Source organism: Octodon degus, unplaced genomic scaffold (genome assembly GCF_000260255.1).
Source record: "Octodon degus isolate 3935 unplaced genomic scaffold, OctDeg1.0 scaffold00154, whole genome shotgun sequence".
Taxonomy (NCBI): domain Eukaryota; kingdom Metazoa; phylum Chordata; class Mammalia; order Rodentia; family Octodontidae; genus Octodon; species Octodon degus.
The window spans coordinates 1,481,641-1,496,318 of record NW_004524730.1 but is presented as its reverse complement, the minus strand read 5'-3'; the positions used below and the strand labels follow the sequence as shown (position 1 = coordinate 1,496,318).

Below are 14,678 nucleotides of genomic sequence, written 5' to 3'. Positions count from 1 at the left end.
GAGCTCCACTTCCTGGTATGGCTGAAATGTAATCCCCAGGGCAGGGCAAGGTACTGAGAGGGTAGCAATTTAATCTGACTACGGGGTGTGATGGGGGAGTTAGGTGATTCAGATCAGGGAAGTTCAGGCTGGGGAGATAGCTCAGTCACATAAGTGCTTGACTGGCAAGTGTGAGGTCCTGAGTTCAATCCCCAGTACCAAAAAAAAAAAAAAAAAAAAAAAAAAAAATAATTTAGAGAAGGAAGGTCATTAGGATAGAGCCATCATGGCTGAATCCTGGTGGCTCTATAAATAGGAGGAGAGATCACAAAAGAGACACAAACAGTGTGCTTCTTGGTTGTTTTTGAGTGGAGTCTGTGGTACCTATATCTTGGGGTTTAGCTAGCAGAGTCATTATGAGAGGCGGTCCCAAGGCCTCAACACTTCAGAACTATGAGCCAAAGTGAATCCTCTTTATAAATTTATTCTGCCTTGAGTATTTCATTAAAATAATAAAAACTAGATGAACACATCACAATCCTCATTTACTTGGACTAAGGCTGAGGAAGCACTCGTTGAAATCTAATCCTCAGTAAAATTCTATTGCAAGGTACGGATTGGGGCGGTGATGAGCTCAGGAGCATGCAGCCCTTGAGAATGGGATTAGTGCTATTGTAAAAGAGGCTCAAGGGAACAAATTTACCCTCTCTACCACTTGAGATGGCACACAGTGAGATAGCACCATCTAGGACAATTGCATCAAGCACAGAACATAACCAGAACCTTGGTTTGGGATTTCCAGCCTCCAGAACCATAAGGAGCAAGGTTCTACTGCTAGTAAGCCTCTCAGTCTATGGTATTTTGTTCTAGGAGCCTGAATAGACCGAAAAAACTAGGACTGGAGCTAGATCTATCTGACTGCTATTCTTCCTAAGATCTGCATCTCTCCATCATAACAGGGAGCAAGGTTGTCACTTGCATTTTTCTATGAATGAAAGATTGACAAACACTGCTATTCCTTTGATTGAAGATCTAGGGATTAGAAGTGGTCTTGCACACAGTGACTTGTGCCTGATATACAATACAAGCTCCATCCAAAATATAAGAAGTAAAGCCATGCTGTCATGTTGAGCTGTAGGGCACTCAGGTCAACAATTTCTGACACTGCCAGTCAAGCAGAAGACCCAATACTATTATGGACTACCGGACTCTTTTAGAATATTTTGCTGAGTTAACACACCTATAATATTCAAATGACAGAACTAAACAAAAAAGGGGATACAGATGAATGTTTATCTTGAATCTGTGTATTCAAAATGGTTAGGATAGATATAGAGTTACATTCTCTTAATGAATAGAGGGATTTGTTCTAATGGTGTTTATAAATAGGATATCATGTCTTCATCTTGTACAGCAATTAACCACTAGGAAGAATGTATTCAATGTGTGAATTATTGAAACTGTCCTACCAATTTGATTTGAAACTGTCTCATTGCTATTTGTTTCTCAATAAAATTATGAAAAAAAATTGATAAACAGTGGCAAACCTGTGGATGAACGTCCTGTCCTTGTTCTCAGGATATTTCCTATTCCTAGAAGTCTTTTCTACCTCTGATCCCCTAGCTTACACCTCCACCCATTCCAGTTCTTTAAGCCCTAGCAAAGCTGCTGTAACACCATCAAACACACTTCCAATGGACCATGAATTATATCACAGTGAAATTATGTACTCGCTTCGCTCCCCTACTAGTATCTACATCCCTTGAGGACACATATTTTAATTATTGTCAATATCTAGGATATACTTGGTAGAAAGCAGAAGTCAATACATTTTTGAATAACGATATTAAAAAGAATGTTCCATGACTTGTTTCTCCAAAGATGAGAAGTAGGAGAAAGGTATTCTTTTGTGGCACATGCTAAGTTGGTCATATGTGTGCTTCCATATCTTAAGGCTAGTAAGTATAGTATTAATCACTGATTAATAACAACTTTTGGGAGGGCTACAAAAGCTGCTTTTTACGTAGAATAGTTTGCATGTGACACATACTAAATATGAATTAATGCATCAATCACCCAACAGTTATTTGGTTGTCAACAGAACCTCCAATATGGTCCAATGCATCTGGTACATTGGGAGATAGAGAAGAAAAGTGCAAGTAAGAATACAAACCTCAGCCTTATGAAGGAATTGGGATTCTCAAAGTTATCCTAACACCCAAAAAGGGAAAGATTACAAGTTCTGTGTATCATTTCAAACTCAGCAGCGTCCCTCCATTTCTCTTCAGCAGGATTCCAACAAACACCAATCAATGCAAAAGGACGAATATGTAGCATGCTGTTTCCCACCATCTCTGTCACATCCCTTTATCAAGAAGGATCTGTATGCGATGCTAGTCCCCTCTGAAGAAAGTGCTTTGGTGGCACACTAATAGCACGTAAGGCCATTCCTGACCAAAGGCTCGGTCGTGAGAGGTACAAGGAAGGGCACTGCCCACATCAACAGGCATTATGCCTCTGGGCAGTTTCTACTCTCCAGGAGAGGCAGGCTCCCACTTACTCCTCTATTCCTCCCACTTTTACTTTCTTGGAATTAATTTCCCATAAATACTGCTCTTTTGACAAAGACAAAGTCAAAGATAGTGAATTGATCTCTTTTAAATGCTTGCTTTAAAAGTTCTAGAAATTAATCACATCATAAGTAATGATGGTTTGCCTCACACTGATGCAATTTCAGACTAACATGAGAAGATATACCACAAGGGAAGTTTTGTGTCTTGGCTAGGATAACCTTAAGTATATCAGGCAATGGGTAAGTGAGCCAAATGAAGTCATATGACAGGGAGAAAGGCCACATGTACCTATGGTCTTGGCAAAAGCAGGGCCAAAGGGAACATGTGCAACATGGCAATAATTAGTTTCCATGTGGGCAGAAACTGCTTTCCACTTCTTAATCTGATAAGGTTGACTCAGAAAAATCAGAAGTTTCAGAATCAGACAAAACCAAGATTAAACAACAATTAGCTGCATAACTCTGGCTAGGTTCCTTCACTTTTCTGAGCCTTAGACTTTGTACCCACAAAAGTTAGACTAAAATTATTTACATGGAATAGATGTTGGGAGGAGTGAATGAGACAGCATAGGTAACATGCCTGGCCTGCAGCCTGGCAAGGGACAGCTGTTCAGAGACAGCAGTCTCTTTGTTTACTACACTGTAAGCAAAACTGTCCTCATTCTTACCCAAGAGACAGTTGGCAATATCCAGAGTCACGTCTGGCTGTCAGAAATTAGTGGAAGAGGCACTGCTGGTATCTGGTGAGCTAGGTATAGTACTAAACATCCCACCACGGCTAGAAGAGTCTCACACACACACACACACACACACACACACACACACCCCATCCCCAGGCACCCTCCACCTGCACAGGTTCCTCCTTTATAGCAGCCCTGTAGGACTTACAGTGAGTCTGACTGAAGGCTCCAATGGCAATGGTTGTTCTGCCCACAGGACACGGGACACAGGCCACACTGCCTGCCTGTTCTTGGTAGAAACCAACAGGACAGGGAACACACTGTTCATCCAAAGCATAGCTTCCTTCAGGACACATAACTAGGAAGAGCACAGAGAGATGCTATGTTAAAGAGCAAGGCACCTGATTTCATCTACAATTCTGAAACATGTCTTTGGTATGTAATTATATTTTTAAAGCTTAGATGCATGGATGAATGGACAGATAAGTGGATAGAAAAGGCAAAGACAGAAAAAGGAGGAGGGAGGTAAGGAGTGGACCATTATGCACTACTGTAGAAAAATACCCATAGGGAACGAGTTCTATTATAAGAATGTGAAGTGAATATAAGTGAAAGTTAATGTCATCCAGAACAGAAAATGGAAAAACCTAGGCAGTCTCCCTGTGCTCCTCATTAATGAGCCAATCTACTGGGAAGACTGCCAGCAGGTAATTCCAAAGGAATCTGCATGGCTGGCTGCAAGGAGGAGGGGGACAGCACTGACAGGACAGGGCAACAAGCAAGGCCCCACTCTGCAGCACTATCAGTTCCCTGCTGGGGGCTGTTACGTCCCAGGAGTCACAGGGATGGTCATGCTGTGGCCTCAAGCCAGTGTTCTCCAAAGGGGGCATCTGTATTCATTCCCTGAGATGACACACAGAAACCCTGCTTCACTTCCAGAGAACAAAGCTCTGCCTTGTAGCTTCACAGCTGTGTTCCAGATGTGTTTTAGAAGGAGAAGAGCCTGAAAGGATGGGTAGAAGGGGCAGAGGCCGTAATTCCACCAGGACCCCCTTGCTGAGAAGGGAGGTGTGCAGCCCAGAAGACGGAGCAGAGAATCGGGACGCGGGCAGAGTAGACTTTAAGTCTCTGAACAGGGGAGTGCAGTGCAAAGGTGTCCTGAGAACTGGTTATGTGTGAGACGGGCTCACATTGACTCTTTCATGTCTTCCAAAACAGTCTCGTGAAGTAGGTATTATTATCCCTTTTCTCAGATTATGTCCAGTGAGGGTAAGTAATGCTGCCTGGATTTTATACTGAGAAAGTGCTGCAGCTAGTGTCAAGTCCAGGCCCACTTACCTTCACAGGGCACCCTCTAACAGTGCACAGACCTACCGTGCTTTGTCATCCATACATGGGACTAGCAATCCCCAGTTCTCTGGCCAGAGATGCTAGTAAGACCTCACACATCGCAGAAACCAACTGAGAGATACTGGCTACTGTAACTGGCCATGGAGAAAACCCAGGGCCATCAGCATTGCCCCTGTCCATTTCATTCTGGACACTTCTGTGTGTTTTGAGGAAGGAAGTGGAACTGAGCCATGTGCTTGACAGTCTTTGTGAATTGGCACAGGGCTATGGTTGCTGAGACACACTTGCGGGTTCACTGTGAACCAAGGCACACACGCCACAGCCTGTGGGCCACATGTGAGCTGCATTCTGCTTTGGTAAGCTGAAGTTTGTTAGAACCCGGTGACATACCCATGAATCTCCGCAATGTCTGAAGAGTCATGAAGACAAACTGGATGGGCCACAGAGCCCCCAAAGTGTTACAGAAACAGGTTTCGAGTGCTGTTCTAGAGAAGGTACATCCTGGCTGACACCTGCCCTCGACTCCCGCCCCAAGTGCCACTGGGTGTCTCCTGGGGTGCTCACTGTCCCCCTCACCACCTGAGGCCCTTGCTGGCCCAGGACACAGTGTCCCTCTCCAGCAAAACCAGACTATTCCTCACCAATTTTCAAGCTGATAGGAATGAATAATAAGGATGAATCTAGTTCTCTGGAAGGAAGCTTGGTATGAGATTCCCAGCCAGCCCTTTATTTCAGATGTGCATGAATGCATGCTGCACACACACACACACACACACACACACACATCCCACAGCTTCACGCTCCTCGGCAATGGAGTGAAGGGTGCTTCCTAGTCTGAGAGCACAGTGGCAGATGTCCCTGAGACCCTCCCTCTCAGTGACTCTGCTTCATCCACCTGAGCAGGCAGCACCATCTACTCCACTTTCCACTTCTGGAACTTGCTGTTTCTGTAGCCCTGGAAAGGTAGGAAGACAGGCCATGGGTTGTCCCAAAGGAACTGGGGCTCCCACTGGCTGGTGAGGTGACTCATGGATCTCCCCTGCAGTTGCCTATTCAGGGCACTCGATGAACAATCGCATTTAATCTGGGCCTCAGCCTTTTGGTCTCAAAAGGAAACAACCAGTTACCAAGGGCCCTTCAGAGAGTTAAATATTTGCCAAGTCACATTTCCAACTATAAAATCCCCTGTAAATATTAGTGGGAAGTGTTTGCGGTTCTGTTCTTTGTTGTCCCGTGTTTCTGTTCTGCTTAGATTTCGTTGCATCTCAAATTCTGAGTGGAGTTCAACATTTGGTCTGGATTTTAGAAAAAGAAAAGGCATGCATCTGTTGCATTGCAACCAATATAAAAAACAGGGATAAATAACCAAGAAGATCCTTCTTCAGCTCAGTGAAAATGCCTTTCTCTCACTCTGCATGAGAGGATGGCTCCCTCTCCTGACGTTCTCAAAGCTTTGGCTGTAGACAGAGCAACAGCCCTAAAGATGTCTACGTGTCGATTCCCAGAACCTGGGACTGTGCCAGGCTATGTGGCAAAGGAGAACTGGGACTGTGGATCAACCTTACACTGGGGGAGTGGCCTGCATTACCCAGCTGTGTGTAATTAAAGGGCTCCTAAAGCAGGAGATGTGATTAGAGAGCAGGGCAGAGAGCTGAAGTACTGCTGCCTTGGACAACAGAAGGAAGAAGCTGCCGCTGAAGAATGTGGCCACCTCCTAGGAACTAGACAAAACAGGAGATCAACTCTCCCAGGGATTCTAAAAGGAAGGCAGCCCTGCACTAATTTTGATTTTACCTCATAACATCCATGTTAGAATTCCACCCACAGAACTGAAAGATGATTAAATTTGTGCTAGTTTGTTGTGGTAGTGACAGGAACCTCCTCTTACTAAGGAGTTCACAGTTGCCTTACAACGAAGATGACCTGCCAAGACATGGCAAAGAGCAAGCGCATCTCAATAAACCCCTCCCCACCACCACCACCACTGTCCCTGAGTTGTAAAGTTATGCACTGAAGCACAGCCACATGAAATTTTGGTGGATAACATTGCGATAGCGAGGTCAAAAAATGTCTGCCAGGATTCAGGTAGACATTTGCCTTCTTCGCACAGAGGTTCCTGGCTGGTTAGGGATGATCAGGAAGGGTAACTCCAGACACCGGCTTCTTCCTTCCCTGCCTTCCTATGGATGATGTCTGCACATTCATACAAAGCAGATGGATGAAAACTTTTTTTTACTAATAAATACAAGATCTTCCGCTCTGTGTCCAGAGCAGCCACCCTCCAGAGCTCAGTGGCCTGCCCCAAAGCCACTTGAGACTGTATAATAGTGTTCCAGGGACAAGGGCTGCTTACCACATCCCAGAGGGTCCTGGCTGGCATTGCTGGTAGCTAAGACTCGGTAGAATGCTTCCGTGCAGCTAAACCGCGTCTGGGGAGTGGTGCCAAAGCTGTCCCCTTGGAGGAAGCGGATAGAGGTATCTGCCAAGAACGTCTTAGAATCCAGATGAAGCTGGAGCATGCCACTTTGGACCAGATCTGTGAAGCGCCCAACGAGGCCCACTAAAGCCCTTTCTGTAAGACAAGGATCAGGTAGAAATCACCTCACTGGGGCTGGGGGTGTAGCTCAGCAACACAGTGCCTCCCTGGCAAGTGTGAGGTCCTGAGTTTGATTCTCAATACCAAACAAGGGGAAATCACCTGACTCTTTTCTAGTCAAAAGAAGACAACTGCATCATCTGGTGTTTCATTTTACAGTGGGAAAAACAAGCCCCGAGAAGGGGTCTGGCTGACTCAGCCAGGGATTAGAAGCACATGTAGCACTCCCACCCAGGTCTCTGGCTCCTGGCATTCCCATGGCATCGATGGGGCCCATCTCAGGATAGGATCACATCTTGTAACTGACCCAGATACTCAGCCAGTTCAACCTTTAGCAAGCGGCTATCTCTGAGCCATGATTTACACATCTACAGAGTGTCTACTGGCACCCAGGCACCCCTCTCTTGCAGTTGCTGAGGTTCCCCAGAGAGCAGTCATGGAGAAGCAAGACCTTCCAGGAGAGTGGCCTTCTCGCTGTGTTTAGCTAGCCATAGAGCAGACCTCCAGCTGTGGACCTACAGCTTCCTAAGAAGAGAGGAGATGGCACTGTGTGGAGCTGAGCGGGTGCTCCTCAGAAGACACTCACACTACAGTGGGCGGCTGCAAGTCAGCCTGTGGCTTGAAGCCAGTCATCACCACCTGCACGCCAAATCCCAGCTCGTGGATTTCAAATGTGCTCACATTACCCAGGTTGTCTGGAGGATGGTGGATGGGGGCTGCTAATTCTCACTGCCGTTGGAACATACTTTTCCCACAAAATATTACTGCCATGAGATGGGGGAGGACAGGAGAGAGGCAGGGTCTGCCTCCTGCTTTGTACCTTGGCCATGTCTTTCAGGCTCCCCTCACAGAGCAGAAGATAAGCTCCACTAGGTGTGACCTGGGGGTTTGGCCACTGGGTGACAGAAGAGGGGGCCTTGCTTCCAGGATCTAGTTGGAAATGGGTGGATTATGCCCTACTCTACAAAAAAAACTTGAGCTCAGCAGACACATGCTCAGAGGAGCTATCGCAACCCCCTCCCCCTGCTCCTTCTTAGGTCTTTGAAATCTCACTTTCCTGTTTTAAATAGCAACTACAGTCTGAGATGTTTATCACTGGAGGTGGAAGGACATAAATTATGAACTAGTACAGACCCCCCTACTCTATCTGCTCCTTCAAGCTGTGTGTATCCACTGTGTGGAGACATAGTCAGAATTACAAGGTCTTCGCAAAGTCCACTGATCCTCCCCACTTTAGCTCTCGAACAGAACTTTATTGCCTATATTCTTTATATTTAGCTTTCCCCTAGATCCACCCATAGCCTTCCCTTCATCGTCACAGGTAGGCAGCCTGGCTCCACCAGCTATATTTACAGGTGAGGCTGAGAGAGGCCAGGTGGCATCCTCATGCAGCAGCGCAGAAAAGCCTACCAATGTCATGCAGATCAGGAAGGAAGGCGGCCGGGATGTCCTTAAGCTGGGATGTCCATGTGACATTCACTCCCAGGCGCTCTGCCGTCAGACACCCCACCTGTACTGAGGAGTTGTCACAGACAGGGTAGGAAACCACAGTTCCAGCTGTCCTCACCTGCATGAGAGTGATGCAGTCAGTTCAGAGATGGAGTAGGAAATGCCAGGAGCCAGAACAGGTCCTGCTACTTTTGTAGTTCTCCCATCACCCTGCTACAAGGATGATGCACCAGGAAGCCTTACTTGAAAAAGTACGTTCATTGACACTAAACAAGCTGCCCTGGTCACACAGCAAACAGAGGCAACAGAGGCATAAGTGGGGGAAAAGCCAACCTCTGTACCCAAAGACTGCTCATTCCCTACAAAGGTGAAAGGAGGTGGGTCTTCATACAGGTGTCATATAAGGAGAACCTGGCATGTGCCAGACACTTAGCACTCCTATAAGGCAATTTGGCTCAGTGTCTGAATATGCTTTCTAGTCAGGCCCTGTGTGATGTTCTTTAAGCAAAATAGCTAGCTCAATCTCCAGAACAAATCTGTGAAGCTAGATCATTGTTCAGTGCATACTTGGAGATTTACCTCAGAGGAGCTAAGGAACTTCCTCAGACCCCACAGCCAGAAAGTGGTGGAAGTGGGAGGCAAACAGGCTCACCCTAGAGCCTTCCAGCCTCTCCACAGAGTGTGAAGAGCCAAGCTTTGGATGTGTGTAGTCCCTCACTTAGCCTGGCTCTCCATAGTACATGTTTCTGTCCCCTACCCTCATAGTAACACAAGGCCTGGCTCAGTTTAGCAAGCTTGGGGAAAGTCCAGGTCATGCTGACAGGAGGACTATGTCAAGGCTAGAACCCAATCTGCCTGCTGGAAGTTTATGCATCATGCCCTTCCTCCAGTGAACGCCTGCCCTGCTTTAGAAGCTGCCCACCTCCTGATCACACCTTGACACCTGGTCCTGGAGGTCCCCACCACTGGGCCACTGACAAGGCTGCCTCCAGGCCCCATATCTTTATTTCCAGCTCTGTTTTTAAATCTCAGGTCCCCAGGACTCTGAAACATTTTTCTCTTTGCTACATGAGTTTCAATGTTCCTCTTGCAGTAAACAACAAGAATCTTCAGTCCCTGGATCCCAAACTTCAGTCATCCTTTGCTTCTCTCTCCCTAGACCACCTTATCTGACACCCAATCCCAAGAGCTCTTGCTTTTCATATTCCACATAGCAATCATCGCCCAATCCATCTCCTCTCACCTTCGATGACTGTAAGAGTCTCTGCTCCTGATTTGTCCCCTAAAGGCTACTCTGCACACAGCAGACATTAGAACCCACACTAATGTAGCACACCACTCTGCTGACCTCAGTGGCATCCCATCACATACAGAACAGTCCCACTTTCCTAACCATGGCCAATGGAGCCCTGAAAGATGTGCATGTCCCTGACCTGTTTCTTCTCTCCAGTTCTACCCACCCAGGACCCTTGGTATTATGGATCACACTGATTGCATTCCCGTCCCAGCAGCTCTGGCCTTCCTACTTTGTCTGTAAGGGTCCTGTCCTCACTGTGCTAAGTTTCCTCCAATGACTCATTTCAGAAGGGCCTTCCCTAGTCACTCTCTGCCTTCACTCTCATGCCTGCTCTGCTTTTTCTCCCTTCTTGGTTCCCTTCACTGATACGCCGCACTAATCCAGTGCCACACCTCCAAGATTGGGTCCTCGTGAACAAAGACTTGATGTCACCCACTGAGCACCTTGCAGACGTTCTCTTGGCCCAACCACTCGCCCAGACTCTGAACCTCCTCCTGGACCTCAGCCTTTGCCTGCCAAGAACTGACACCAGTATGGTTCCACCAGCTCAGGGATATACCTGGAAGATGTCACTGTTCCTCTCCTAGAGCTCCTGCCTAGGAAACTCAAGTGTGCTGCGGGGACATGCCTTTCCTTCCATCCAACACTTGAAGCCAGGCCTGGCTGTCTGGCCTCTGTATGGTGGGAGCCCCAGTTCAATGAACACTGGCTGGCAAACCCAGGCAAGCTTCACATGGACGAACTCCCTCCTCTGCTCTTTGTAAGTTCTCTCTTTCCTGACTCTACTGAGCTCCCATCTACCCCTCTGTGCCTCCTTAGTCTCTAAGATTCTAGCCATTTCTGGACAAATGATATTCCCCAAGGAATATCCCAGGTATATTCCTTAGCTCCTCTGAGGTAAATCTCCAAGTATGCACTGAACAATGATCTAGCTACACAGATTTGTTCTGGAGAATGAGTGCAGTTCAAGCTGCACTCCTTTTTTGAGTAGTATACGAGGAATTAAAATTTGCCCTTGCTAGTTAGCTGATGTGTAGATCAGATTATCTGTGATACTCCTCAGACCTAAAAACCATCATTACCCTCTAACAGGCATTCAGACATTTAAATTATATTAATTAATTAATGAGTGGGTGGGTGACTGAATTTGGTATAGGGAAGGAGTCTAGATAGACCTGGACTTACTGAAGCATGAGAAACTTTAGCTCCTAAAGGTTTTAGACCATGCCCTGACAAGGAGAGGGAGAGAGCTCCTACCACCTGGCCTTTGTTTCCTTCATGTAAAAAGTGACAACAATGAGAGGAGTCCTTGAATAATCCACAGCAAGCGATGTGTGATGTCTACCACATGGTAAGTACCCAGGATGCATCTCCACGTGGAAAGCCCACCCACAATGGGTGTGCATGGGTCTTTCCTTGTCCACAACACATTTCACTTCAGCTAAACATCTTTCCAGGTCTGGACCTCGATTGCTCATTGATAAAACACAAGGATGCATTGGTTCAAAACCTAGATTCCTTTGAGCCCCAGGTTCTCTGGAAACATCCTGTGCTCAACACAAGCCTTCCTGTGGAAACACACAGAACACACCTGCATGTGGCAGAGGCCATGGGCCACCAGCGCATCCGATATGAAGACCTGGAAGGCCTGCAGCAATCCTGTGTAGTCAGCACTGCACATCTGGCCTGGCGGGAGCTGGAGCTGAAAGTTTGCTCCAGTCTGGACAGTCTGCCATGGTTGGGGCCCTGCAAATGAGACTGGGGGTCAGCGGCCAGAGAGGACAGAGCCATGAGGTTCTTCTTCTGTCATTTTTCCTCTCCAGAAATAGTCCTTCCTCTTTTAGCTTATAACACACAAGCACTGCCATTCTCACTGTTGTCCTCAGAGTCTGGTGCCTTTCTGACATGACTGGTTGCCTTAGAATTATTTAGCACCCACAGCTAGTGTAGGCCTGCCTCAGCCTCAACATCAGGGAAATTCTAGACACTCGTCCTGGAAAATCTTCCACATCATTTTGCATGAAAACAAGGCCACTCTATGACGCTGAGGTTTAAAAGTAGACCTTCCTGAAGGTTGTTCAGTGTGCAAACTGCACAGCCACACAGCAGCTCTGCAGCCAACTTTAGGGAACCCAAGTCACACATTTCTTCCCACAGGCCCCCTGCTCTAGAGTCAGCGCTGATGAGCTTGGTCTTCATTCCAGGTTACGTTACTCTGTTATGATCCAAGGAACTGGCCACTTACCTACTCGAGCCACATATTAAACTGTTCTCAATGGAGACCCTCCACAGCCCAGGTTGTTTTGCAACAAATGCTGTCATTGGCACTCTGGCAAAACCCAGAGCCTGGTGGCACTCAGGCCCAGCATGTGGGGCTCTCTCCCTGAGGCCCTCACATTGCATCAGGTGGGCCGAGTGAAGTCCCTGCTGTCTGCCCCACCTGCTCTGCTGTGGACAACGAGCCAGGCTTTGCACACGCAGGTGCTCTCAGAGCAGTGTTGTCCAAGCCACGCACATGTTTTCCCACATGTGTTGAATGGGTTCAAGCAACAGTCAGAAAGAGCTCTGTCTAAATAGGTCATGGACACTCCTGGAGCCATGCCCTGAGCCTCTGCCCCACCAGGTATTTGTCCTGCAAGGTCAGAGACCTTGGAGAAAGGATGCTGGGGCAGAACACCCTCCAAAGCGGGACACACAGCCTCAAGTGTACCATTACTATGGCTGCTGGTAGGGCTGCTGGAGCACCTCCCTGCTGAATATCTGCCTTAATCCAAGATGTCCCAGGAGAGCTGGGATGACAGACATTCTCCCAAGAAACAGACAGTCCAGAGAAGCCACAAACAAAGGCTCCCTCCAGAGGCCTCTGAAACACATCTGCACCTTTTAGAAGAAAGCACTCCATAGTCCACTTCCACTCTTGGTGCACATGGCCTACCACAAACGGTGTCAACGTTTGGGTGGGCAACGAAGTGGCAAATATCCATCCTCCCATCCCTAAGGGGAGCAGGACATGTCTCCCCAAGGCCACTCACACTGGCAGGCCAGGGGCTGAGGAAGCTGCGACACCCAGCGTTTGCTCTCCAGGCTACACTCCAGCACCCCAGACGGGAACACACTCTGGTAACCCTGGCGACAAAACAGCTGGCACTGCTGGACGGTGACTGCTCCAGGACCTGAGGCTCTCTCACACAGGATCACTCCACCAGGCATATCTGACACATTCATGTAGGGGAGCGGACACTGAGGACCTAAAGGAAGAGAAGAGAGGGTGTGGGTACCCGCCACACAGCAAGGATGAGCTCCTGTGCACCCTTCCTTCCCCCTACCCAGTCGGCTGGACCTCCCCTTCTCTACCTCCAACTGTGCCAGGCTCTCAGGCCCCAGCCAGGGCTGAGCCTCTTCACTCTGCCCTCCTCCTAGAAGACCTTGCATCTCTGGTTGTAACAGAATCCTGCACATGGTGGCCCTCGCCGCACTGGCCTGGCTCAGGTGCTCTCTCACCTTTGTGCCACTCTCAGTCCAGGGAGGAATCACCCGTCAGCCTCCTCCGCTTCAGAGCCCACACCCAGGCCCGGCTGCAGCCTGGATGCCAGCACCTGCTCCCACCAGCCCTTGTGGAAAGCTGGATTTGGCTCCAATTGCCCCATAGGTCTGCTCTCCCTGCCCCCCACTCCTGTCCATTCTACCTCCCCTAACCGCTTCTGGTTCCAGGAGCATTTGCTTCCCTCATCCCATGCGCTTCCCTCCAGCTGCTCAGGGCCTGGAAGGTTTTCTTTTTGTCCTTTGAAGATCAGCACAAGACCCCAGCTTTCCAGCAGTCTCTGTGCCTCTCCCAGGCACACTTAGGCCTCCTTTCTCTTAATCCCAAGACCCAGTGTGGGCCTATTTACTTGGCTACTTGGACTCCAGTCATCTGTGGGCTGGACTCCCCACAGAATTGAGCCCAGGGGAAAAAGAGCTTTTCTCCTGTCATCCAGCATGGGCATAGTGAGTAGGCATTAAATAAAGGGATAAATTAGCCGAAGAGAAAACACACAATATCATCTCTGATTAGAGGTTTGGTTAATTTCTACTGTAAGACATACCACTGCTGCCAGAATATGTCTAGTTTAAAATCTATAATCGAGTGTGTGGGAGAGCTCCAGCTAACCTGTGCCGGCGGGACCTACCGGTCCCAGCCCAGGCGCAGCATGGGTGAGACCCTCTTGCACCCCCCTGGGATACCTCACCACTCCACAGCACCTCCCCTACCCCACACGCCAAGAAGGAATTTCTGCCACGTTCCGGGAACCTCCAGATCCAGCCTTAGCCCAGGCCCAGTGAGTGAGTGGGAGAGCTGTCTCTCCCCCCTACACCACCTTGTCCGCTCCAGACTCAGCTTAGGCCTGGCATACAGGCCTGGGTGAAACCCTGCAGCTGCAATCCCTGAAGAGAGTATAGGGGACAGAACCAATCAGCTAGATCAGGAGAAAAACATCTTGCCAGAGGGGCACAACAGGTTCACCCCCAAGGGCAGCAACAGGAAAGAGCTGAGCACAGCAGCCAGACCCAAGCCAGGCACAGATGGATAAATCCAAACTTTGTAGATCTGAACCTGAACTTCAGTACGTGCTAAGATTATAACTGCAACAAAGATTTTCAACAAAGGTCAGAAGATAGTGCTACACAAAATGATGAGAAGGAACAAAATGCAACCTCAGAACCCAAGCCCACCCATAACAAGTGCAGAGGACACTAACACAGAACAAATTGGGA

The 14,678-nt window shown here is 48.2% G+C and overlaps 1 protein-coding gene across 1 annotated transcript in view; it reads right to left on the bottom strand.

Moving 5' to 3' along the window:
- Tg (thyroglobulin) overlaps positions 1–14,678 on the bottom strand; it is a 230,967-nt gene that overhangs the window by 177,865 nt on the left and 38,424 nt on the right. The window contains exons 17-21 of the mRNA XM_004642487.2: positions 12,956–13,171; positions 11,515–11,669; positions 8,588–8,744; positions 6,935–7,153; positions 3,440–3,589 (exon numbers count right to left, since the gene is read on the bottom strand). Coding sequence (XP_004642544.1) covers positions 3,440–3,589; positions 6,935–7,153; positions 8,588–8,744; positions 11,515–11,669; positions 12,956–13,171 — 897 coding nt within the window. The remainder of the gene's footprint in view (positions 1–3,439; positions 3,590–6,934; positions 7,154–8,587; positions 8,745–11,514; positions 11,670–12,955; positions 13,172–14,678) is intronic.